The sequence below is a fragment of the Vigna radiata genome, chromosome 8, assembly GCF_000741045.1.
Source record: "Vigna radiata var. radiata cultivar VC1973A chromosome 8, Vradiata_ver6, whole genome shotgun sequence".
NCBI classification, from domain to species: domain Eukaryota; kingdom Viridiplantae; phylum Streptophyta; class Magnoliopsida; order Fabales; family Fabaceae; genus Vigna; species Vigna radiata.
In genome coordinates, this window is record NC_028358.1 from 40554287 (window position 1) to 40581141 (window position 26855).

Consider the following 26855-nt stretch of genomic DNA (forward strand, 5'->3'; position numbering starts at 1 on the left):
TGTGAAAAAAAATATTAAAACACAATCTGGTTTGGAGTTGAAAAGCTCATTTCCCCTTTTTCAAAATCACTTTATTTTTTATAATTTTTTAAAAAGTTATTCTTTTTATTAATTATTTATAATTTTTAAAATACATGTTAATTATATTTTGAATAAAATAATAATAAGCAAGATGAATCATAGAAATAAAAAATTTAAAAAATTCAATTATATGTTTCATAATTTGTTTAATTTAAAATTTAGTAATAAATAGCCTTTATAATTAAAATTATTTAGTTACTATAATTAATGTACTTTAAATTATTTAGATAAATATACTCTTAATTCTGTTACACGAAGAAAATGATTGTGTAAAATTAACGCTAAGAGAATTAGTAACCGCCCTAGGAATGGATATAAATATAACACTCCGCCCGAAGTTTTTTCTCCATTCTCACAAGTGATTATTTCTGTCGACATATTCTTCTGCGAAACACTGATTTTCGTGTCAAAAAGAATGGGCAATGGTTTCATTCAGTTAACTTTGTAATAACACTACTTCTTGATATTAGAATTTTAGAAAGTTTTAGTCTTTTGCGGATGTTTTCAAAGACAAGTTGATTCTTTGATTGGCTGTAGGCTTCTTCTCTCATCATGCTTACCTCAATTTGCAAGTTAAATTTTTATTCTTTCTGGTACCCTATAAGTTCTAAACACAAGAAAAATTGTAGAAAGATTCAAGCAGGAGCAGGGGAGTGAAGAAAGAAAATCAAGATTCAGTCAGGGTTTGTCAAAGTGGTTAATGCACAGTGGCGTTCTTGATTGGGATAGGGTGTTTCAGGTTGATTCTATTTTTTGTTGTGTTTGATGAGATAATGTGTGTTTTGGCAGTTTTGGAAAGGTTAAAGTTTTCTACACAGTGCTTGTGACGCTGTGTTCTTGACCTTCTCAGAAAGATGATGAATTACAGATATTGATGCTGATTGCGAGTTATGTTTTTGTATTTGTAAGTTGCATTCTTTATAAGACTTTTCTGGTATAGATTACAATCTGAAGTTTAAGAAGTAAGAGATCTATTTGCATATTTTCTTTCAGCCAAGCATGGACTGTCTTTAATTGGAAAGTTATTCATACCCAGCAAAAGATGACACAAATTTTTACAGTAAGAAAGACAGATAGAGAGAAACAGAGGAGAAAGATAAATAAATCAATGACATGTTTGTCATACAAGAAGACTATAATAATGTTGTTGGAATAACTCTGAGCAAGAACTGGATGAAAAGAAATCAGCAAAGGTATTTCTACACCCTAACTCTAACTAGTCTCCTTGAAAAATGTGGTGAAAAGCCTACTAATGATCCATTTGATTCAACCAATCTGACTTTTGTTGGAACTATAAGTAAATGTAAACATAATTTAATACAAGTAAAGCACTAAAGAAGTAACTAGATAACAGGAGTCTTACCATTAACAACAGTAGTAACAATTCAATGAAAATTATGGAATGATAATATCATGTTCGATAACACTTGATAAAGAAACAGAAGTATAGGTAGAAAGATAAAGTGAAATATGATGAGTGTTAAAACTTAGGACAGTGTTTATCATATTTTGATATCATATATGAATACTTAAAACTTGAATATCATTTTCAAAAGAATTTAATATTATTCTGTAATTAAAATTGAAATTTTGCTACAATAATTATGATGATATCCAATGTAAATGTTGTGAAATTATAAATTTAAGTGAAAATAATAGAAAAGTTATTGAAATCTTGTCCTAATTATACCATGTAGCCAAGTTATGCAAGGAGTTGATTGTTACTGTGACAAAGGTTTGAAATGTTATGCTTTTTTCACTGGTGGATTTGTCAAACAGAAGAGTCAGGCAGTGCCCTGTATAGCTGCTGCTGCGGTTTCATTGAGGATTTTTGCATCCAGTTGCACACTTAGTATGGATATAAAATGTGCCTGGCTAAAACATAGTACTCAGCGAAGGGAGTTAAGGTATTTCTTATTCCATTTGTGAATTGTAAAACAGTAGTTATAAACATTAATCAAGAGACAAAGCCGTGTAATTTTCCAAAAAACATAAAATGGTACCAATCAAATCACATCTACCAATCCTATCTAAGATGAGTCCGTAAATACCACAGCCCCAGCGTCATCACCATTCAATTCATTCACTGCCACCCTTTCTCCACTATCACGTTATGCATAACCAACACACACTCTTACTCAGACTCCCCTCGTTGCCCTCTCACACTCTCACCACCATTCATCACCCCACAACAAAGACAAAGGTAAGCAGAACGACAAGGAAACGCAATCGCAGTTCCTCCTTCAGAAGAAGCAATTGGGTTGTCCCCAATGCATTGACAATGCATTGTACTTCTCGTAGTGGCAGCGATGATAACAACAACCACAACGGTGCCACTTTCCGCAACTCCAAGCTGAACGAGTCAACCTTCCTGGCTTCTCTCATGCCCAAGACGGAGATTGGGGCTGATCGTTTCCTTCATGCTCACCCACATTACGACGGGCGCGGCGCTCTCATTGCTATCTTCGGTGGGTACCCATTTTTCAAAAGGTGCTCCTTTTTTGTTCATGTTGTGGGTATTGGACATGAGTTGATGTTGGTGTTCTAATTTGAGTACTGGGTGTCTGTATTTGGTTGAAGAACGTTTTTGAATTTGAGGGGACAGTTTTGTTGGGAGACAGAAATATGAGTTTTAGGCATTACTTTCAGGCTGAATTGAGAGGAGTCACAATGAGTATGTTTGATGACTACATTATTAATAAAATTTGGTGTGGTATATCGGGTCCGGAGGGGAAGTATTGCAGTTCTTTAGGATCTTCAATAGAACTGACCTTGCATGATTATAAATTTTCATAGATGCAACTTTCACCACGTAGTACTGTCACTGGCATAGTGCTGATCTAATTTATTTCTTTAAAAAAATTTGATCGACTAATATCTATTATGTTTGTATTTTGATGATCAAATGGTGTACTTGTTTATATGATAAACTAGTTTAATCATAAGAACTGCTTGTTTACAGATTCTGGTGTAGACCCGGCTGCAGCTGGATTACAGGTGACCTCAGATGGGAAACCAAAAATTGTCGATATTCTTGATTGGTAGGAATTATCTAATAGATATTGAAGTTTTATCTTCTTTGTATTACTTTACCAATAAGCAATGATATACTTATTTCCCCCTCCAGCACTGGGAGCGGAGACGTTGATACCTCAAAGGTGGTAAAGGCTGATGCGGATGGTTGTATTTTGGGGGCTTCTGGTTAGTGCTAGCGAAGGAAAAATATGGGAAAATTCTTCAATATATTGTTCTATTTCAACTGTCTAGTGCCTTCATTTTTACATGTATCGCTTGTGATAGTTGCTTATCAATTTTAAATTCTATTGAATTTGAAGTGACAATCGTGGGTTTTTCACAGTTCTCATTTTTAATGACTAATATAAAGTTGTAGTTGATTGAAGTGAAACCATAAATACATGTGCACAGTGAGCGACTACTTGATTTCTAATACTTAAATAAAGTGGCGAAGTTATGAGTTTAATCCTACTTCAACTATTCTGTTTTATTTTTTAGCTTTGTTTTGTGCTCCGTTACTAAGAAAGTATATATAATATTTAATCATTCTTTTCTGTTTCTTTCTTCCTTCTCCCTAGTCAACGAATATGAACCACATTAAGTTCTTGTCTGTGTTTAAACCTTCATGCAAAATCTTTACAGGGGCATCTTTGGTCATCAATACTGCCTGGAAAAATCCCTCTGGTGACTGGCATGTGGGTTATAAATTGGTTTATGAGCTTTTTACTGAAAATTTGACTTCTCGTTTGAAGGTAGCATTGGACATTTTCAGAATATTATTATAGTTGCAATTTGTACTTAATGCCTATGGCTAATAGATTTGATTTTCCCATTTCTTCTCCTAATTTAAATAATTGGCAGAAAGAAAGAAAGAAAAAATGGGATGAGAGAAACCAGGAGGAAATTGCAAAGGCTGTAAAGCAGCTTACCGATTTTGATCAGGTTTTTGTAAAATTTGCTTCATTCGTGTTATATATGCCATTATTTTAGTTCTACATATGATCTACTCATAACAGTTGAACATTTTCAGTAGGCACTAGGCCTTAAATATTTCAGAAGCAAGCTGCTGCAAGAGCTGAGTTAATTTTTTAATGTGCATTTCTTTTTTTCTTGTAATTTTTTCTTGTTTCTCTTTTTTATGCATGCATATAACATGAATAAGGTTTCTGGAAAGACAAAGGGTACTCTCCTTCCTTTTAGTGACAGATGTACATTTTCTATTATGTTTCAGTTTGTTACATTTTTTCTAGTTTCTTCTCTCTATGATTGATAGAGAAATTGCTTCATAGCCTTAAAAGGAAAAGTGAATAAAAGGTGGAAAGAAATTATTGCATTTATATTAGCATTTTGGGAAGTGTGATTATTTCTATGATTATCAGTTTATATTTCTAATAACTTTGCGAACAGATAAAAGCCTTCTCTTGTTATAATATTCCTGTTTGCATTCCATTATATATTTCTATTCCACGTAACTCAAAATCTGATGTATCTTTTTTTCTAGGAACACGTGAAGGTGGAGGAAGCTAATCTTAAAAGGGTTCGTGAAGACATTCAGAATAAACTTGATCTTCTGAGGAAGCAGTCTGAGGTGGGCTGAACTTGTTATTAACTTCTGTTATTCTGTATATTGCTGCCTTTTCCACTCCTTGAAACCAGTATTGTATTCCAATATCCATTTAATTATATGACATTCTGAATTTATGTATTGCTGAATATACTTTTGATGTGTGAAATATGGTGTCATTTTCGTGGTGAATGATGTATTATTGTACCCTGAACTTTTGATTGTATGCAGTTGTTTTGTTTCCTCCACTTTGGGCATTGATCTATATCTTCTTCATGGGGGCATCTATAATGGTTATGGAAAGGAATTGAGGAGTTGTGAAGAAGTTTATATGAGATTCTGTATTATGCTCTGAACAGTGATATCTTTTTATAGTGTGATTATAACCAAGTAAATTATAAAGTAATACATTATTAACATGGACTCCAAATTTAACAGAATTAATGTTTTCTTTCCTTTTTCTTCGATTTCATGATTTTAGGGTTGTTTAAGAGAAATATCATCTGCTCCTGCTATTTCTACTTTTGATACTTTTGTCACAATGATTTTGGAGTATGGGTTGTCACACTGTAGGGTTTTGCAGTGCTAGTCACGTAGTTGGGATGCAAATATCTGGGGTTTTTATTGTTAAATACTGCTTTAACAAAAAAGGGGGGTTTTATAGTGGAGTACTCTTTGCTTCATAGAGTAAACTGGAATAACTCAATTCCAAAACAACATAAATCTATACGAACACATAAAGGAACTAGAAACAACTAGAAATGGTAATAAGAACACATGACTGAATGTATTAGAAGAGATGGTGTGATAGGAATAAGAACTGGAGCTAGAACATGAATATGAGGTCAAAATAAAAAATATAAAGGTGGAGAAGACTTAGATTGTGGAAATCTGGTCTCTCCACTTGCAAATATGCCGCACCTTCATCTCCAACATAAGTATTTGAGAAAGAATCACCACTTCTCCTAGGAAATCAAGGATAAGATTCAAAGAAGAAGATCACTTTCACAAGTGCTTTAAACTGTCTAAAATTTTCATATATGTCAAAAGTGATTTATAATGAGAAGAAATGACTATATATAGTCATTCAAGTTTTCTTTGGTTGAACCATGTTGCAAAAAACAAAAAGGAGGTAAATTCAAAAATCGAAAATTAAATTTCCTAGTTCTAGATCAATGACCAAGATTTACCTCATGCTTTCCATGTTTATGTCACACTTGTCATGCTTTTCCTACTTGGTCAAACTTGAAGCTCTTCATTTGGGGTTGATTGAATTTCCAATAAATCCCAATTATTACCTAAATTACAATTACTACTTGTACCTAAAATTATTGAGAAATTAAAGGAAATAAATCCTACAATTTAGAAGTCCAAGAAATAGAAATTAAAGAACTATTTTTATGAGCAAACATATTTTTACTTCATGTATTGCTCTTTTTCATTCACTCACTTGTCAATACTGCTTCCAATAAACCGAGGATGGAAATTGCCATGATGGTTGTGATAGTACTAATGGTCTTGCCTGTGATATTTGTTGTGTGAATTGGTGATTTTGTATAAGACATTAGTGATTATGCCAGGGGATAAGATTGTTCTGTGGTTACTCAGTAAGGACTATGGTTCATTTAGGTTTTGTTATTGTATGCCAAATGTTGACCTCACCCAGATATTTGTATTGACTGCAGTAGACGTGCAAAGATACCCCTAGTAAATGCTATTCTTAATCAAATTATACAGATATTAACATATGCTAAAACCAATATTCACATGAGCTGCATGTGCTATACTTAAAAGGCTCTTTCAACTTTACATCCTCGGGGAACCATGAACCACTGTATCCTTTGTAAGAACCATAAATTTATGATGGTTCATAGGGGTGAAGGTTGCTCAACACATGGTTTGTAAAGAAAGGACTGTCCAAGCCATATAAGAACTGGACTACATTGTTCATACTTCTAGTAGTGTGTGAGACTAAAAGCGCTCCCTCGAGTTGCAATTAAGGTAGCCCTCAAAGGTGCTGCATTAAAGATGGTTGGCGGTGATTGCAATTAAGGTGGTTTTCCAGCACACTCCCTTTTTGTTTAGAGCTATGGGCCTGACACATGGCATCTTACATTTGGACTTTGGACTTGGCTTTACTCCTCAAAATGGCTTGTAAGGTGAGGATTTCTCAAGCCTTATCAAGATTACATTGATCATATTTTAGTCAATGTGAGACTACTCTTCCACTCTCTCGAGCCTGCAACCATGGTGGATCAACGAGACCATAATTAAGATGACTTTTCAGTAGTAGCTCTACTGCTGTTAGTGATGCTCATAACTAACTAGTAGCAATGATAATATTTTTATAAAGCATTTGTTCCTATGTGAGACAATGTTGAAGAGCTGCGTTCTTCACAAATTTCTGCTTCATCTCTATCTTTCGTAAAAAATTCTTCTATGCTTGTGTTTTTTGCCTTTTACTTACCTTCTGATCTCATTCATGCTTTAGTCAGTTTGGTTTTCTTACCAAAATGGCAATGCTGTTATATGTTTTAGAGTTATGATGATAAAGGGCCTGCCATAGATGCTGTTGTCTGGTATGATGGAGAGGTTTGGAGAGTTGCAATTGACACAAAGAGCCTTGAGGACGATCCAGACTGTGGGAAACTTGCTAATTTTGTACCCTTAACTAATTATAGGTACATTTGGTTGCTTATGTTATTTACCTGAAGTTTTAATCTCAGTTGATTGTTTTCGTGCACAAAAGTATTTGGAAATTGGTAGATACTCTTTTTTGGCTGAATGAATTTATTGCTTAAGACCCCATGCCCTATATAATTACACATTGCGAGTTAATTAAATCTCGTTCTGTTTGTCATGAACTCATGATGTGACTCTTTGCTCCCCTGCCCCCTTTCTATTCGTTTTCTTTGCATTGAAAATAAAGTGTGTTGTCCTTTGAATTATTTATGAATTTTGTTTTCTTATCTTATTGCTTTGGCTTCAAAACAAATTTGCAGGATTTAAAGGGTATATTTGCTGCATAATGATGTACATGTTTTAAAAGGAAAATGTAAGATGATTGTCCAGTCATCCATTTATTTATAGTTTTTAAAGGACTAAAAGAATCTTCTGAAGCTCAATAAATGTTGAGCACGACTTGCATGCTTTACATGGAATTCTTATGTTATTTTCAAATCATATCTTGCTTCTAAGACAATTGAACTTTTTTTTTAATGTGAACAGTACATAATATTTTGAACTGTTTTTTATGACATTCTGGCACATCAGCTCTGTTTATTTTTTTAAAAATGGATTCTAAGATGTCTTGTAAATTTATGTATCTGTGAACAAAAATTTAACAAGAATAACAACCACGCCATGATGTACTATACAACTACTTGAACAATGTGCTATTGGTTTGTATCAAAAATAATTTTTAACTTAGTTTTATTGTTTTTTTGGTAACTCTTTCTAGAATGGTTTATTGATACTTTCTTCTAATGTTTTATGAGATCTTCCTCTAGTCTCACATATACTCTCAATTTTATTAATATTTGAGTTTTCTCACTGGAGCAGAGCTATTGGTCTTCTCACATTACTAAACCTATTCAATCCCGACTTTCTTATTTCCATCAATTGCCTCTTCAATAGGTGCTGTTTCAAAGCACCTCACACTTTCATCTCTACATCACAAATAATTCTGGGACAATTTGAAGAAAGGAAATTATTATTTTCCAGAAATAAGTAACATGACAGTTAAAAAGGAAAAATGCAGTGGTTTCTCCCATCTTTAATGTAGCGTAGTAGTTGATACTTGATAGATGTTTCTGAAGTAAGTAGTCAATTGTCACTGTACAAAGGAATGCGGTTTAGCTATACGAGAAATCAGCATTTTAGTTCTAATCATCGTGGTAGGTATTAAAAGTTAAAATGATTTGAATAATAACTGTTACTGCCTACTTTTCAGGACTGAGAAGAAGTATGGTATCTTCAGCAAATTAGATGCTTGTACATATGTTGTGAATGTCTATAATGATGGAAATGTCTTAAGCATGGTAACAGATAGCTCCCCTCATGGCACCCATGTTGCTGGTATAGCTGCTGCATTCCACCCAGAGGTACAAATATAGTTTTATCCATATATTGCAATTCCTATGGAAAGTATTATACATTATAATATAAAGTACTGTTGGCAGGAACCTTTATTGAATGGAGTTGCACCTGGAGCACAATTAATATCTTGTAAAATTGGGGACTCTCGCTTAGGTTCAATGGAAACTGGAACTGGTCTGACTAGGGCTCTGATAGCTGCTGTTGAGGTGGTTCAAATATTTTTTTTCTTCATTGCATAACTATCATTCAGATTTCAATAATGGATGTATATCTGTCTTTGGTATTTGTGTTTGATAAAACTAATTTTGTTTTATAATTTTTCAATGCTTGACATGGATTATTACGTTGTAGTGATGTGCCTTGTCTCATTTATGTTGTAGCATAAATGTGACCTTATCAATATGAGTTATGGTGAGCCTACTTCACTGCCAGACTATGGACGGTTCGTTGACCTTGTGAATGAAGTATCTTCTAAGACTTCCTTTTTAACTGGGCGAGTGATATCTTTCCTTTGTTATTTACTGTTATCTAAGCTATGGGTATTGTGTATCATTTATATCTAGGCAGTAAACAAGCATCGATTGATATTTGTGAGCAGTGCTGGTAATAGTGGGCCAGCATTGAGCACTGTTGGAGCACCTGGTGGTACATCTTCAAATATTATAGGTGTTGGAGCTTATGTTTCTCCTGCAATGGCAGCTGGTGCTCATTCTGTTGTTGCACCTCCTTCCGATGGGCTTGAATACACATGGTATATTTTATTCTATGTGAATTTAAAATTGGATTTCTTCTTATATCCTTTTAACTTTTACTTGGTTCTTCTGGATTTGCATCATTTTTCATTTCATGATTTATGGAAATATTTACAGGTCTAGCCGTGGACCAACAACTGATGGAGATCTTGGCGTCTCTGTAAGTGCTCCTGGTTGTGCAGTTGCTCCTGTTCCTACATGGACCCTTCAACGGCGTATGCTCATGAATGGGACATCAATGGCATCACCATCAGCCTGTGGTGGAATTGCATTGCTCATAAGTGCAATGAAGGTTCTTGGACATGATTCTTATTTAGAGTGTATGTTTCAGTTGGTTTTATTATGCAGTTTTATCGGTAATCTGTGATGTGAATTTCCGCATGCAGGCTGAGGGGGTTCCTGTGAGTCCATATAGTGTGAGGAAGGCCCTTGAAAATACATCTCTTCCCATAGGTGGTTCACCTGAGGATAAGTTGTCCACTGGGCAAGGGCTTATGCAAGTTGACAAGTATGATATTTTTACAAGTCTTTGCTTTCATGGAAGTTTTAGTAAATAGTATTTATTAAGATTTGTTTTTGACTTACATCAAATAATCGATGACAGGTGTTATGAATATATAAAGCAGTCTCAAAATATTCCAAATGTTCGGTATCAAATAATGGTCAAAAAATCTGGAAAAACAAGTGAGTTTACATTGTTGTGGACTTTCCATTATGCATTTAGTCATGTACAACTATGATGGTTGCTGACAATCTGATATTTGTTATTGTTGTAACATGTGTAAAATATGAAGCATGTTCAGTATTTGTAAGTTCTGAAACTTTTTTCGTTTCAATGGGGCACAAGGGGAAAAACATTGGAAAGTCTCTTACTGTGCTAAAAGGGCTGTTAATATAGTAGGAGATCATCTTCCTACACCTCTTACTATCGTCATCACACCCATAAAGTTTAAATTTGTTTGGGTGAAGTGGGGACGTTGCTGTCCATATACAGGTGTGATTGGTGTCACATTAAAAAGACCAAACTATTGTTTTAATTTATGGATATTTCATAAAACAATATAGATGTAAAGGTCTTGATTATATGATGGCTCATATGCCTACTTCAGCTTCTGGGCATGTGTACTTTATCCACTTGACTGTTTGGTTGATTAGTTTCTTTAATCCCCTACTTATTTAATGCATGATCAAAACTTTTTCTTAATCTATATATTACCTGCAGTTCTTTATTGATCACAGTAAGGTCTAGTTTGCTTCTATATTGCTAACAAATTAAAATTCATATTATAATTCAGGGGCAGAACTCATGTCAATCTAACTTATAATTCAGAGTAATAGAATAATAGGCCAAAAAGAAACTGGTGTAACCAAGCACCCTCAATAAATGTTGCTTGGCTACATATTTCTAGCAGTGACCTGTAAATAAAACAGGATGTCATTCACCTTTTTGCAAGTGCTGTATTAATCATGCTTTAGTAATCCAATAAAACGGACGAGTTACAGTGTTAGTAGTGCTTAGTTACTGTTGGAGTGAGAAAAATAAAGTGAAGATGATTTACTCGTAAGAGCATAAACTTTAAATGTCCAAATTATATCGCTTTATATGATTGCTGATGGCAGATGCTTGGTCACGGGGCATCTACTTGAGGGAGGCCAATGATTGCCGACAACCTATGGAGGTAACATCATTCTTACATTTAGTGTGCATTGATAATTGTAGCATGTTTCAAGTCTTGTAAAATGGAATAAAGATAGGATTGTGATAAAACAAATAATCAATGACTGATAGTTGGATGTACATAATTTTTATGCTGGTGAAGAACTATAAGAATTTGTTAATTTGACAAACACTATTTACCTTCCTTTATATAGAGTACAATAAAAGAAAAAAGTAGTGTTTGCTGATATTTTGTTAAGAAATTGTTGGAGGAGTGTTACAAAAGTGATGAGTCTTGAATTTTTTTCTTATGCTGGTAATTGTGCTTTGAGATTTCTGCTTACATATTTCATGTTTTATCAAATCTATGTGTATCTGAGTCTCCTCATCTAGTGGGGTAAGACTTTTTCTGTTGTTGCATTTGTTATTAATTAACGGAAAAGTGATTTATATAATAGTTCTTTTGTGCTCTGAAGGAGTAGTTTTTTATATAATGTGTTGCACTTATGACAGTGGACGGTGCAAGTTGATCCAAAATTTCATGAAGATGCCAAGAAGCTTGAGGAATTGGCTATGTTTGAGGAGTTCATTGAATTGCACTCATCAGATCAGACGGTTGTGAAAGCCCCCGAGTATCTACTGCTCACTCATAATGGCCGTACCTTCAAGTTAGTCAGCTATCTTTTATCATATCCTTTTCATTCTGAGTTTTAGTTTTTTAATGTTATATTTATCGAAAATTTCTGATTTATGGATAGAAATACGTTAATGTATGACTGATAGATATCTGAGAATGAATAAACAATTGAATTTTTACGACACATCCATTATTAGGCCATTTCTTTCGGCACCTCCATACTTTTCATGTGCATCCCACCATCTGGGTGATTAAAAGACCAAACTGCCCCTGTACTGCAGTCCCCCCTTGCCACCGACCTCTTTTCAGAAAAGTTTCCGGATTGTGTAATGGAAGTTTTTTTTGTTGAAAAAATGACTTTTGGATTGTGCAATTTAAATCTTCGTGCGAAAGGTGACTTTTGGATTGCATTCGAAAGTAAAAAAAATCTTCTAGATTACACAATCTGAAAGTAAAAAGTTACTTATGAATTGTGCAACCTGGAAACTGTTTTTCATTCAGAAAATGAATTCTAAATTGTGCAATCTAAAATTTTGAATTGCACAATACAAAAATAAAAAATAACTTAAGATTACACTATCCGGAAGTTTTTTCTTATGCAAAAAATTGACTTCTGGATTGTACAATCTATAAGTCATTTTTTAAAAAGAAAGTGGGGATTTTTGTATTTATAGAGGTGCGGAAGGACTTTATGGTGGTACAAAAAGAAATCCCCGTATTTGTATCTTCCCTGATGGCAAAGCTCAATGACCTTAGATCTCTAGAGTCAAATTAACTAACAACTGTAAACGAAATTTTAGTCATGTATTTATAACTTAGTCATATTGTTTGTAGGAATCACCTTAGATCTCTAGAGTCAAATTAACCTAAGTTATGATAAAAAAGTAGAAAATTTGGGAATATAGTTGGATAATTCGGAATCAGTTACATATACATATTGTGTATGTGTAATATACACTCTTCTCTATGGAAATTGAGAGGAAGTAAACCAAAAGGAGGGGATAGGATAAAATTCCAAATTTCCATTGTTTGTTTGAGAGGAGAAATAAGGAGGGATTTTTTTATGGGATCCACGTGAAGAAACTCAACCCAAATGTTGACCTGAAAAGAAGAGGAAATGATCAGCAAAAATTAAATATTTTCTTATAACAATTTTTAAAATAATAAATAGTTTTATGTTAGCAAAAGTAATGGGATATGCTGTTTAATTTAATATTTTTAGCTGACATAAAAACATATTTCTCACAAGTAATTTATTCCATTTCACTCGTTTTTGCACTAACAGAAATTTAGAAAGAAATTTCTCCACTTTCCTTATTTTCTATCCATCCAACCAAACACACCCGCAAATCTTTTCTATTATAATCTAAACGATTATTAGTGTGCATAGGGGATTGATATTGATACAACGTGATGGTAATGTTTAATTGTTTATAGATGCAATAACCATATAATTTTTACAGGGTTTGGATGGTCGAAATTTGTTTTTTACATTCTAATGCATACGTTTTAAGTAATTTAAAAGTGAATTCTTCCTCTGCTACCACATTTTTTAATAAACAAAGTTGTACATAGGGTTAATATTCTTAATGTTTAGGGTTAAAGATGTTAAGTATATGGCATTGGCATTTTATTTTCCATAAAAGCATTGTTCATGAACATATCTCTTTGTTTGAAATATTTGTGTTTTGTTTATTATAAGCTATTGTAACTTTTGTTTTAAATGACTATCAGGGGTATGTTTAGTTGAGCTTTTTCAAAAGGGCTTTCAAAGGAGAAAAATATGAAAAAAAAAAAATTTCCGTAAGTTTAAATTAACTTAACATCAACAAATTTGTTAAAATTCTCTCACGTAGTTTCTCCAATGTTTTTTCTTTTTTTCTGTTTTTTTTTACTTTGTACATGAGCTAATTTTAATTTATAGACAAGTCAGTTTCATTTTTTTCTTCATATATTTTTCTCTCCTAATGGTGCTTTTAAGGAAGCTCGTCCAAACAGGTTCTAGGTAACATGAACTTCCCGTTTACAGTAACAAAACTGGGTAGTTATGTGAGAAAAAAGTCCTCTACGGTTAATATACATAATCCCAACTTATTTTCCTTGAAATTGTTATACTATAATCCCTAATCTTTTATATGCATCATTCTTAAGCTTTTCTGCTAAAATATACTTTTCCCATAAAATAGTCTTCTTTCATTTCTTCATTTATTTCAAGAGAAAGAAAACTGATAATGTGTTATGGGATTTGGAGGTTTCTGATTCTTATTTGTTAAGGATAAGCTTTTTCAGCTAGCTTCTAATTATCTTACAGCTGCAGCGCTACTAACAGGTATTCTAGCAAAACCTAGGAACATTCTAAATTACAATGAAGTGTATGAACAACAACCTGTAACAGAAACATGAACATAAGCCAAGACATGTACTATATAGCAAAGTTGCTAATTTTTTTGGTTTTGTTTTCTTAGTGACAGATGAATTATATTCTTGTTTCAGCATAATTGTGGATCCTACCAATTTAAATGATGGTCTGCATTACTATGAGCTTTATGGTATTGACTACAAAGCACCATGGCGTGGTCCTATTTTCAGAATTCCAATTACTGTAACCAAGCCCATGGCTGTAACTGACAGATATCCTCTAGTTCCATTTTCAAATATGTTATTCCTGCCAGGTGCCCTTTTAAAAATGTTTCCAGAAATCTCAGTGCATTTAAATAATTTTTCACAGTGCTTTTGCAATTTTTGTCTAGTTTACATTCTTTAGTCCTAAAACCAATTCTTCTTAATTTTCTGCTTTACTAGGCCATGTCGAGAGGAAGTATATAGAAGTGCCAAATGGTGCATCTTGGATTGAAGCAACTATGAATGCATCAAGTTTTGATACAGTTCGAAGATTTTTTGTGCACACAGTTCAGGTACAAGCTGCAGTTTGAAACTATTGTAGATTAAATATGGAACTTCTTTTGACATGCTCTCTATGTGTAGATATGTCCATTGCAAAGACCTTTTGCACGGAGGAATGTGATAACTTTTTCCTCTCCTGCTGCCAAAAGCTTTACCTTTAGGGTAGTAGGTGGTCAGACATTGGAACTAGTCATAGCTCAGTTTTGGTCAAGTGGCATTGGCAGTCATGCGACCACCAAGGTGGATCTTGAGGTAACAGGATTCATGTCTATATCTCATTTTTTTCGAATTGGTCAAACTAAGTTATGATTGTTTCCCATTCATTCGGTTGGTGGTCTTGAGAATTTATCTAACTCCTTTGTTACGCCATCTTATTAATTTGATAATGGCTACCAAGAGCTTTTGGCTATGTGTGGCACTAATGTGGAGGAGATTTTAGTGTTTTTTTTTTTTTTTTTCTGTTGTATAATAAGAAGAAATTTACTTCCACCATAAACAATAGAAGATGCTAAAAATAATGCTTCTAAAAACATTATTAGAAGAGAGCTCTTCAATCCCTTTGTGCATAATAACAAGGAGATTCTTGAAGTACCTGTATGCTCAGAACACTGAAAGTTTGAAGAGATGCCAACAAAACAACCACCTTCCAAAGCGTTCCTCTTCAATCAGATAGTAACCAACTATTTTTAATCCACATTAATAACCCTGAAGAAATCTTTCACGGTAACAGATGGCATCAAGATGTCTGGGATTTGTTTGGCATTGTCAACTGAAGTTGAATCTCGATTGAAATCCAAGATTGTTAGTTATGTCCCTTAGATTAATAATTGAAGAAAATAACACGGCCAAGGACAGACAATAAATGTCTAAATTAATTATAAATGTTTCCCTTTGTCCAAAGGGAGTTTTGATATGATGGTATGAAAAGAACCGATGACCTAATACATTAATTAATCTTCAAGCAGGGCATAATTTTCCATCATTTTGAACCCAATGATGTTTATGGTTTTCAAATTTTCCCCATTTTCTTTGGCTTGTGCAGTTTAAGTCGAATTTTATTAATTAGTGGAAAAATCAGGCATGTTCTTATAAAGCATACTAATGAACTTTCTTTGTAATTCACATTTAAAGAAATTGTGTGTTAGAATTTAGATGTGCAAATATGTGTTTACGTATGTATACAGTCATATCCTTCAAGTTCAGCACCTTTTGTAACTAGGCCTTGCATATTGTTGGATGCTTTGAAGAGAAAGGTGCCTTGTTTTCTTCTGTGACTGTAACTTTTCTAATAGCTTCTGGTCAAAGAATTGAATGGGAAATTACATTGATTTTTCATTAAGATACAATGTTGTTTAGTTATATAAATCTGCAGGTTATGTTTCATGGTATAAAAGTCAATCAAGAGGAAATTGTACTTGATGGGAGTGAAGCACCAATCAGAATTGATGCTGAAGCGCTATTGGCATCTGAGAAACTTGCACCAGTAGGAATTCTGAATAAGGTTATCTTGTAAAATTAAACTTCTTTTTGTGCTATTCCATTGTGCTTCTGATGTGGGACAGTAATGAGCTTTAACTTATTTTCCTAATTTATGTTAAAAAATTGCAGATAAGGGTGCCCTATCGACCAATAGATGCTACAATTAGCTCACTTTCAAGCGATCGTGACAAACTCTCCTCTGGAAAGCAGATACTAGCATTGAAGTTAACGTGTGTAGTTATAAATTGCTTTGTGTGCTTAATTTATCTTTGCAATGTTTAGCCGACCTGTTCTCATTATTCTGATTTCAGATACAAGATCAAATTGGAAGATGGAGCTGAAATAAAACCTCAAATACCGTTTCTAAATGATCGGATATATGATACTAAATTTGAGTCTCAATTTTACATCATTTCCGATTCAAACAAGGTATATTCATTCTGATTTTAATTTCATTTTTCTTTTGAAGATTGAAGTTTGAGTGATGGGGGAATGATTTATCATATATGATACTTTTCTGAGGCATGTGGATAGCAAGATTTGAAAAGAAGATTGATTGTATATTATTTTCTTAGGATATACTAGTCTGGACCTAGTGATTACCGGGAATAATCTTGTTATCATAATTACTGGAAATAAAAATGGAAACAAAAATTGCTTTAAAATATCCTCATATGATACACAAATAACACTTTAGAACTTGCAATTTAATTTTAAACAATTGACTCGTTTAAAGATGGATCAAACTAATCCAAATCCAGGAAAAATAGTGGTTTGAACTAATGTTTATTCTTTTTACCTTTTAATTTTAGTCTAGAACATTTTAAAGATAAAGTAGGAGCTGTATACAAATTTGAAAATGGACTAAAAAACTTAGTTATTTTTTTTATCAGTTGTGTACAAAATTACATTATACTAGTTCTAAACTAGTATTTACCGGGAAATGACCTTGCCATTATTAACAGGGAAATACAAATGACACATGTTGAATGTCCTATGTCATATTTAGAACATGCTAAATATGTTCGAACAGAAACCTCCGCGTAATTTATCTTCATATTTATCAATTCTGATTATAGAAAGTATATTCAATTGGAGATGCCTATCCGAGCTCTACAAAACTTCCCAAGGGAGAATACAATTTACAACTGTATTTAAGGTACAACTCTTTCTTAACCATGTAATGGGATGACCAATTATGTTTGTTTCTTATGGTGTTTGATCTTTAGTTGGCATAAATAAACTTTGAATAGTCCAGTTGTGTTGTTTTTTAAGGACCTGAAGGTTTAGTTGTTAATGCTTACAAAAAAAAGATGGCCTATTTATTACAAGTGTAATAGCTTTAGGGTTTAAAAATTTGATAAGGAGAGAGACATCAAAAATGGTCATAGACTTGTTGGAAAATCGCCTTATCGAGGAAACCTCTAGCCTGCTTTTGTTGTGTGGTCTCTTTGTGGGTTGTCTTAGTTACAGTCTCAAGGATAGTAATTTAGTCTTACATTCACTAGAGACACTTAAAGAGAACTTCTGAAGTTTGGATTCACCTTATAAATTGGTTTTATAGGTCAGTTTACATTCTAAGTCCATATTTTAAGAATACTCAATATAATTTATTGTTTCAGGCATGACAATGTGCAGATTTTGGAAAAGATGAAGCAGCTGGTGTTATTCATCCAGCGGAATTTAGAAGAGAAGGTAGTACATGAAATTTTGAACGACTTTGTGCATCCCTTGTATCTTTTGCTTTAACAACAGTCTCATTTGTCTTTACATGATTGTAAGTTTTTCCAATGGTTTTCCAAAAGCAACCCCCAAAAGCTGACCGAAAACAAGAAAAAGTATTTTCTCACCATAAGCTAATACAAACTTGCAGTAGAAGAATTGCTATACAAATTCTATTCTGATGAGAGGTATCCATGAACCCCCCTCTATAACATTCGAGTATCACTCATTTCTTATAAAAATTCAAAGTATATTTAATATCTTCCTGCATAGTAAGATTGTTATTTCCTTGAACAAATCAACCTCCTGAAAACCTAAATTGTTCATTCAATTTTATAGATGAGTTTGCTATTTCCTTGAATAAATCAACCTCAACAAAACCTAAACATTTCATCAATTCTTCTTTCTTCGCAACAACACATACACTCATACCCAGGAACCCCAAATTCACATCACCCGTTGTCCTCTTTGTTGGAGATCCCACATTTAGAATAAGAATATGGCTGAACTCAACTAATCTTGGTAGGGTAGGTCCTTTATAAGCTATATACCATCTTAAGAAAATGGCATGTAAGTCTAACTTAACAAACTTCTAAGAGACTAGGTTTCCACCTATTTATATACTATAATTTGGTCCAATCTGGGATCTCAAATACATTCCATCACATTGAGAACTAACCATCTCAAGCTTAGGACCCAGGAGAACCTGATAACAGGGTGACAAACTTGACTAGGACAGGCTTTGAATGCTCTTAGAAATTGAATTTATGCTTAACTCAACTTAACAAAACTAGCCTTGTAAAGTGAGATTTGCACTTATATATTATAATTTGATCATATCACTAGTCATTGTGGGATTGTTATAACATTTCGGTGGGTTAGTTTTGTATAGGTCTTTACTTTAGGTATCAATTCCTATAAATAAGAATTGAGTGTTGTAATACACAATAGTAAATACATTTATCTTCTCATACTTCTATGCACTTTGGTTCCCACTGTCGGGTTCCAGCTTTCTGTATCTCTGCTGGTCTTCTTTGTATCTGGTTCTTCTCTCTTTCCCTTCCCTCTCTGTGATTTCTCTTTTTCTTTGTTTGCTGTTGCGCTCCCTGGCAACTATCCTAAAAATTGGTATCAGTCATGGTGATCCTGGATGGCTGATTCAACAGTTCAACAATGGCCTATAAACAAATGGAAGAACGCTTGGCTGCATGTTTGGAAGGTTGACTGGAGGATTTGGCTGGAAATCTTCAAAGAAGATTGGCTGAATTGTTAAAAAATAATATTCAAGAAATAGTTCAACAAACCACTTCTGGCAATAACCATTCTTCCAGTTCAATAACAAATTCAAGGTCTGTTCATTCGTTGGCCAATACAATATTTTCATGTATTGATAGGTCTTTACCTGAGGTATCAATTCCTATAAATAGGAATAGGAATTGCGTGTTGTAATACACAATAGGGAAAACATTGTATTCTTCTCATACTTCTATGCATTTTGGTTCCTACTGTCGGGTTCCAACTTTCTGTATCTGTGCAGCTCTTTTCTGTATCTCATTCTTCTCTCTTACCCTTCCCTCTCTGTGATTTCTTTTTTTCTCTGTTTGGTGTTGTGCTCCCTGGCAACTATCCTAACAGGGATCTCCAACAACCTCCCTTCCTTAGTTGACTTCAGATGCTTAAAGGACTTCCCTGAAATCCTTTTGCCACCTTCTAGAAGGTTTTGAAGTCCACGAAATTCAGAAACAAGACTGGCATAACAGAAAATGTGGGTACAAACAAGAGCCAAAAACCTAAGCATAAGAAGCAAAAAGGGAAAATGGAGGGCTTTGGACAAAAGGGTCAACACGGTGAAGGTCAAAACCAAGTCTTCGGAGAAAGAAATTGTGCATGTTGCCAGAGAAGAGAAAAGAGGCATTGGCGAAGAAGCTCATTAATCATTACGGTCGTTTCTGTGATTATTTTGTAGTGTCTGAGGAAAGAACCCAAGTTCTTAAAATCTAGGCCGGTGACCAAAGTCTTGCTGAAAAATGGTGTCCCTCTATTTGTTCATCTTTCGATTGTCACATTTTGTTGTGTGAAACTATTGCAAATAGGGTTTTTCCTCATAAGGATTTTAGAGTATGAGGGGGTTGAAGAGGTGCATTATGCTTATAGGGTTCACAACCGATTGAGGAAGGTGTTAGTGCCTTTGAGGAAGATGTTGGAGTTGCCAGAGGCGTTAATTGGGACCAACTGTTGGGATTTGATTCCTTACAATAGGGTTGCCTCTGTGGCTATGAAATTTTACAAAGAAAGGTTTTGGAAGCATGATAAGGAGAGGTTTGAGGCTTACTTGGAAAATGCGAAATGAAGTTAGGGAAGAGCACTATTGTTGCTGGTGCTTTGCTTCCCCACGAGATCATAAGGTCATTGAATGACGAGGATGGTGGGGATGTGGCTGAGTTGCAGTGGAAGAGGGTGGTAGATGATTTGGTGAAGAAAGGGAAGATGAAGAATTGTTTGGCTGTTCGATGTGTTAGGGAGTATGGATGGGGTGTCCATAGAGGTGTGTGTGGCAGTGGGGTTGTTGGTGTCTGAGTTGTGTGAGGAACCTTGGAAGGGGAAGGTTGTGACTTTCTCTGCTGACCCTCAATTTTATTTGATTGAAGGGGGTGATCTAAAGTCCAAGATTGAGTTTGTGAAGGAAATGAATTGAGGGATGAACACTGATTTTCAGAGTGTGTTTAATCTCATGTTGGAGGTGGCTGTGCACGGGAATCTGAGGCTGGATCAGATGATAAAGAGCTTTTTTGTATTCAGTGACATGGAGTTTGGTGAAGTCTCAATAAACCCTTGGGAAAACTGATTACCAAGAAATCGCTAGAAAGTTAAGAGAGCAAAGGTTTGGTGATGTCGTGCCTCAGATAATTTTTTGGAATCCGAGAGACTCTAAGGCCGCCCCAGTTCCAGCTACTCAAAAAGGACTTGTACTGCTTAGTCGATTTTCTAAGAACTTACTCACATTGTTCTTGGATAAGGAGGGGAGCTAAGCCCCGTAGAAACCATGGAGGCAGCAATTTCTGGGTCATAATATCAGAAACTAGTTGTGCTGGGTTAGTTAATTACTCAATTTTTATTTCGTTTTCTGATTCAACTAAATAATACAAAAAATGGAAACACAATATACCTGATACAATTTTCCTATTCCTATCTTATAGACATTTTTGCTAGTTTATTTATAACATTTTAGCTTCTATTTGGATGCATGGGGCGATTTGTTAAGAAACGTAAAAAAAATGGTAAACACCCAGCATGAGATGTCAAACATAGCACATATTACAGTAACTTATTTTCTATAAATTAATAACAGAACCTTGATAATAAGAGACTAACAAACTCATCCATATTATCCTGCATAACGGCTTACACTTTGAATTCTGAAAAGATAGACTTTTACTCGAATGCTCTATTGAGGGATCCTCGGATAACTCTCTCTGGAACACAGTCAAATACAGAGAATAAGAATGAAGCTTCTTATTTGGTCAGTTGTTCCTAAATTTGATTTTTCTCTTGGAAGTCTTGATGTGATTTCATGATTAACTTACCTTTCTTGGAATGCTCGTGGAAGATACAAAATTTATATACATTATCAAAGCTCTGGCCACTTATTTGATTCCTTCTATATTTGTTTAATCACCACTTATGTATGGTTTGTTTCCAGGAGATCATTCGGTTATGCTTTTTCTCTGAACCTGATGGTCCAGTGATGGGAGATAGTTCCTTTAAGTCCTCAACATTAGTTCCAGGGTATGTAACTGGTTTATAGTCCCTACCTTGCTCTTAAGGTTTAAATGTTAAATTTTGCTGTGGTACTGATGTTTGATCATTGATAGTATAAAAGAAGGATTTTATCTTGGTCCTCCACCAAAAGACAAACTTCCCAAGGTATACTGTCCTCCTTGCTTTGTGTATCGCCGTTGGAGTATTGTTAAAATTTAGTAACCTTTGTAATATTATTTTGACAGAACTGTCTACAAGGATCTGTGCTGGTGGGATCAATATCATATGGTAAACTATCAGTTGCTGGTCTACAGGATGGTAAAAGTCCAGAAAAGCATCCTGTGTCACATCGGGTTTCTTATATCATTCCCCCAAATAAGGTTATCACTTACCTATGCAGTTACCCACCTTAAGGTCTTCCTTTGTGCTCTGTAATTGTACATACCAATACGTTCTGATTTGGACAAGCACCAAGCTTACTGATGTATCAACTGTTATAAGCGTATGCTATACATTAATGTCTAATCATATTTCCCTATTACCTTCTGCTGAAAGGTTGACGAAGACAAGGGAAAAAGTTCTTCCTTATCTTCCAAAAAGACAGTTTCTGAACGCTTAGAACAAGAGGTATGCAAATATTTGGCCGAACAGCTTCCTTGTTTTTTATCCCATCCGATATTTGACTTATATGAGTCTTGCTTTTTTGGCCTGACTGAGAATGCGATCTTTTATAGTTATTTTTGCTCAATAAAAACATGGGTGAGCCTAAGCATTTGTATTGTTATAAAACGTTAGTGCCTTGTGAAACACCTAGATCCTTGTATTTTTCTTCATTAAATTCTAGTAATTTTATAAAAATATATTTATAATTTAATTGAAGAGTGATAGACAAGCCTTGACTTTAGCTATATATTAAGTAGAAGATGCGAACTTTTGTTTTTATCAGTAACAGTTTAAAAATATATGTAAACTAAATATAATAAGTTATTGTAAGAATATCTTGTGCTGGAAGGTCATAATTGTTTTTATTTTTCTATCTTTCCAAATCCAGAAAACATTCTCTAACAGTTCTGATTTATCACAAAGTAGATGTGAAAGATTTCAGATCGTATGTCTTTTGCCTTAATTGGTAAGATCCAAGGGTAAGTTTGAGTTGCATATTGAGTAAAAATGATAAAGCCGAGCAATATATGATGAAGAAAACTCAAACTCATACCTTGAGATTTTGGGTGGAAGGTAGTGTTGTAGTCTCTTATGTGGGTTGACTCATTGGTGTCAAATCTCCCTATTGAATTTCCCTTCATAAGACTCAACAATGGTATTCTTAAGTTGGGCTTGACTTGTCCTTCAGGTACGAGATGCAAAAATGAAAGTGTTTGGTGGTCTAAAACAAGGAAGCAATGAAGAGTGTCTTGAATGGAAGGAGTTGTCTGCCTCACTCAAAGTCAGTATACAATTCTTCTTCTCTCTTTTTATATATATATATATATATATATATATATATATATAGGTTGAAATTAAATCATTGCAAAATTTATGTTTCCTTCCAGACTGAATATCCAAAGCACACACCGTTGCTTGCAAAGATTTTAGAAGGTTTAGTTTCCAGAAGTTATATCAAAGACAAAGTTCTTCNTCATGAAGAGGTACATATTGTTCGAGTCAATGTTTTACTATTATTTCCCCCCTTCCCCCTCTCTCCGATTTTCCTTTACAAGCTTATATTGATGAAATTTTGTGTTGATAAAAGTATTCAATTTAGTAATGCGTGAATGATATGAAAAGGTTAGTTCTTTGACAATTTTGAGTACACTTTGCAGATAATTGATGCAGCAAATGAGGTTATTGACAGTGTTGATAAAGAAGAGTTAGCAAAATTTTTTGCACTAAAGCATGATCCAGGAGATGAGGAAGTAGAGGTGCTTATCTATGCTCCCTATCCTTTTAGTTATCCCTGCCACTGACATAGCATGTGAGTGTTGTTTGTTCAGAGCATTTTTCAATATTACATGATTAGTTGTGATTTTGGCACTTGGATTTTTATAATTATAGAAGTTGGCTGTGCTGTTGTTTGTCTGAAAATGATAGGAAATTGAAAATGAACATCTATACCCTGATAATGTATAAAATGTTAGAACAATCATTGTCAGCTAAAATTACTTCGGAAGTTCCTTCCCCTAGAGAATGAATTTTGGCACTACATTAATATCACGATGTACTTTAACTTTTCGATTTGTTGGCACTCAATAATATTTAATCTCACTGTAGAAAACCAAGAAAGAGATGGACTTAGCCCGTGATCAGTTGGCAGAAGCACTTTACCAAAAGGGGCTTGCACTGGCAGAGATTGCGTCTTTGAAGGTTAGAGCTTTTATGTTCTTGAAAGCAATGAGCGTACACTATCAACAGTTACAGTATTCACATATGCAAAACGGGGAAATACCATGTAGATGATATTGAAAAAGGCCAAAAAACATAGATCAATTTCTTTATATCCTTACCATCACTGGTCTAATGTAGTAAAGACACATGGATGTTCTTTTTAAAATCTCAAGCACATTTTAATGCATGTTTTTTAATATTAGAAAGATCACCCACATATTATTTTTTTATTGGAGGACTCGATGAAAAGAAATAAGGAACTTGATATTAGAAAGATCATCCACATGGATGTCCATTGACAAATATGTTATGCCTGCTTCATTTTCCATGTTAGTTTATCTTGAAAAATTGTTTAACCTAGTAGCTGTTTAGATCTGTTATAGTCTTTCATTGGCTAGGTATATAGCCAACATCCACCCCAATTGATGTAGCTTTGTAGATTCATTTAGGCCTAGTCCATTCATAACACTAACATGGCATTGGAACATACAGACTCCATGCTCCTAATATGTAATCCTGGGCATAAAGAGTGTGTTTGAAGAGCCCATATTGGCTAGGTGTATGGTCGAAGTACTCTTAGTTAGCTTTAGTTGAGCCCAATACATACTCGACTGTAGATATTCATATCGTCAGGTAGCCGTATATTTTCCTTCTTAAGTTCAAACCTTGATGTCATATTATGTGAAATAGTAAATGCTGCTCTTTTCAAGTTTGGAAGAGCTTATTGGGTTGGTATGATGTTACAATGTCAGAATAAGTTAAAGATTTCCATTATGACAATAGTATCACTTAATTATTGTTTATCAAATAAAGTTGACTTACTTGTATATTGTGAAAGGAGGGAGATAAGTCCTTGGCTTTGGTTGCCACAGAAGGTGCAAAACAAGATGTGGAGAAAACTGATGAGCAATCAAAGGATGATGAGGTTCATCCAGACTTGTTCAAAGAGAACTTCAATGAACTGAAGAAATTGGTTGATGTCAAGTGCAGAAAATATGGAATCCTGTTGGTCACAAACGAGAGGCGTAATCAAAGGCTTGGGACAGCATTAAAGGTATTTTCCTTTTCCTTTAAGTTCTAATGTAGCAAAAAATTTAGTCCTCTTGTTGACACAAGTTGTCTCAAACTCCTTATACAAACAATTGGCGTACTTTATTGATTAGGAGTGTCCAATACATTAGGGTGACAAAACAAGTTAGGTTTCTCGTCAGCCAGTGTTAAAAGGGATGGCCAGGTTGAAGATTTCAATCCATTTCTAGCTAATCAATTTGACATATCAAAATGTAGGTCAGGCCAGTCCGATCCATTTTTTTAAATTAAAAATTAAAATAAAAAATAATTAAAAGGATTAACTTTTATATAATAGTATTGTAATTTAAATTGTTAATCTTTACAAATTAAATTTTAATTATTAGTTATAATGAAGTAATTTAACATGTAATAATTATTTTAATTTGTCTAATTAAAAATATTAACCAATTAAAAATTTAGAAAATGTTTTATATAATTAAATATGCTTTTAATATTCGTTTATATGTATATATAAAAACATATTAAAAGTAAAACAAAATTTAACATTAAAAAAAATTAATAAAAAAAGTTATTCATCTTGGTCCGATCGGTTACCCCATCTTATAGGGTAAGGATTATCATTATTGACCTATTTTTTATTATGGGTTAGTCTAGACCAACCTGTTTTTAACATATCATTAAAACTGTCAAAATGGGTCACAATCTCATGGATTTGGGTTAGGTTGAATTTGAAAAAATTGAATTTTTTATACTAGTCCGATTTTAACCTGGTTCATCCGGGTTGAACCTGTAATGAGTCGGGTTGACCCACCAACCCACTTACCTAATTTTATTGTATTAAAATTTAATTTTAATTTTACAAAAAATATCTATTATTATTTTTTGCTTGATAAAATTATTTAAGTTTCTTATTTTCAAAATTAATTAAACACCTCATTTGGAGAGGGAAAATTGGGAGTGAAATTTTAAAGCGAAGTTTGTTTAGATTTTAATTATAGAAAGTTTATAATATTTTTATTAAAAAATGTAATTAAGTGAGTCAGTGAGCTAACTCGTGATGAATCAGGTCGTATTCGAATTTTTCTGACTTGCTAATAAATGAACTAGGTTGAATTGGCTTACTAAATGATCAATTGAGGTGGCCGGATAACCTGTTTTAACGGTTCTACATACCATTGACATGCATGTCAAAACGGGTTAGAGTAGTTTGTTTTGTCACTCTTACAATAAATTATAGTGATGATATATGTGAACCTTATACAGGTACTGAATGACATCATTGAAGATGATGGCGAGCCTGCCCCGAAGAAATTCTATGAACTAAAGCTCTCTTTGCTTGAGGAAATTGGGTGGACTCATTTTCGTTCATATGAGAGGGAATGGATGCTTGTGCGTTTCCCCCCAAGCTTGCCCCTTTTCTAGGCTCTTCCCGTTTGAAGTTTTTAAACAGCAATGCAAGGAAATATCCTTTTACTTAGTTATTTATTGCCATGGCAACCATTCATGCAACATAAGATTACTCCAACAGCCTCCCAGACTTGTATAAATAAAAGAAAACAAAATATGACTATTTTTGTTTTATACATCTTGTAATTCCATTCAAGTACTAAGCAAACAAAACCTGAAACGTGATTCCAGGTTGAAACACAATAGAAAGGATACGATCAAGGTAAAGAAAGTAGTACTTAAAGTATCTAAGTATTATGTACTGTTGGCTTCTTTGCAACAACAAGATAAGCTTTAAGTAGAAGTCGTCTAATAACTCTTACAGTA

At 33.9% G+C, this 26855-nt stretch overlaps 1 protein-coding gene and 1 pseudogene across 11 annotated transcripts; both read left to right on the plus strand.

Moving 5' to 3' along the window:
• Window positions 1-434: 434 nt before the first annotated feature.
• On the plus strand, window positions 435-26855 carry LOC106771922 (tripeptidyl-peptidase 2). 11 transcript variants are annotated; one of them, XM_014657975.2, is made up of 38 exons: window positions 435-820; window positions 932-985; window positions 1075-1274; window positions 1779-1988; window positions 2224-2549; window positions 3044-3122; window positions 3209-3282; window positions 3739-3848; window positions 3958-4038; window positions 4598-4684; window positions 7199-7341; window positions 8613-8763; window positions 8842-8964; window positions 9139-9222; window positions 9322-9509; window positions 9628-9802; window positions 9897-10018; window positions 10115-10194; window positions 11131-11189; window positions 11681-11835; window positions 14298-14476; window positions 14607-14719; window positions 14790-14960; window positions 16081-16209; window positions 16317-16417; window positions 16499-16616; window positions 17267-17346; window positions 17810-17882; window positions 21610-21695; window positions 21782-21833; window positions 21914-22048; window positions 22224-22295; window positions 23020-23112; window positions 23219-23314; window positions 23489-23587; window positions 23937-24029; window positions 24889-25104; window positions 26346-26855. In XM_014657975.2, the coding sequence occupies exons 3-38, from the start codon at window positions 1195-1197 to the stop codon at window positions 26502-26504; spliced, it is 4392 nt and encodes a 1463-aa protein (XP_014513461.1). In that variant the 5' UTR covers window positions 435-820; window positions 932-985; window positions 1075-1194; the 3' UTR covers window positions 26505-26855. The 11 variants fall into 11 exon arrangements, 9 of the variants coding, with proteins under 9 accessions (XP_014513461.1, XP_022641324.1, XP_022641325.1 ...); XM_022785603.1 differs by having other exon boundaries at window positions 435-764; window positions 871-985; XR_002669421.1 differs by having other exon boundaries at window positions 435-985; window positions 24923-25104; window positions 26346-26480.
• On the plus strand, window positions 19673-21383 carry LOC111242234 (annotated as a pseudogene).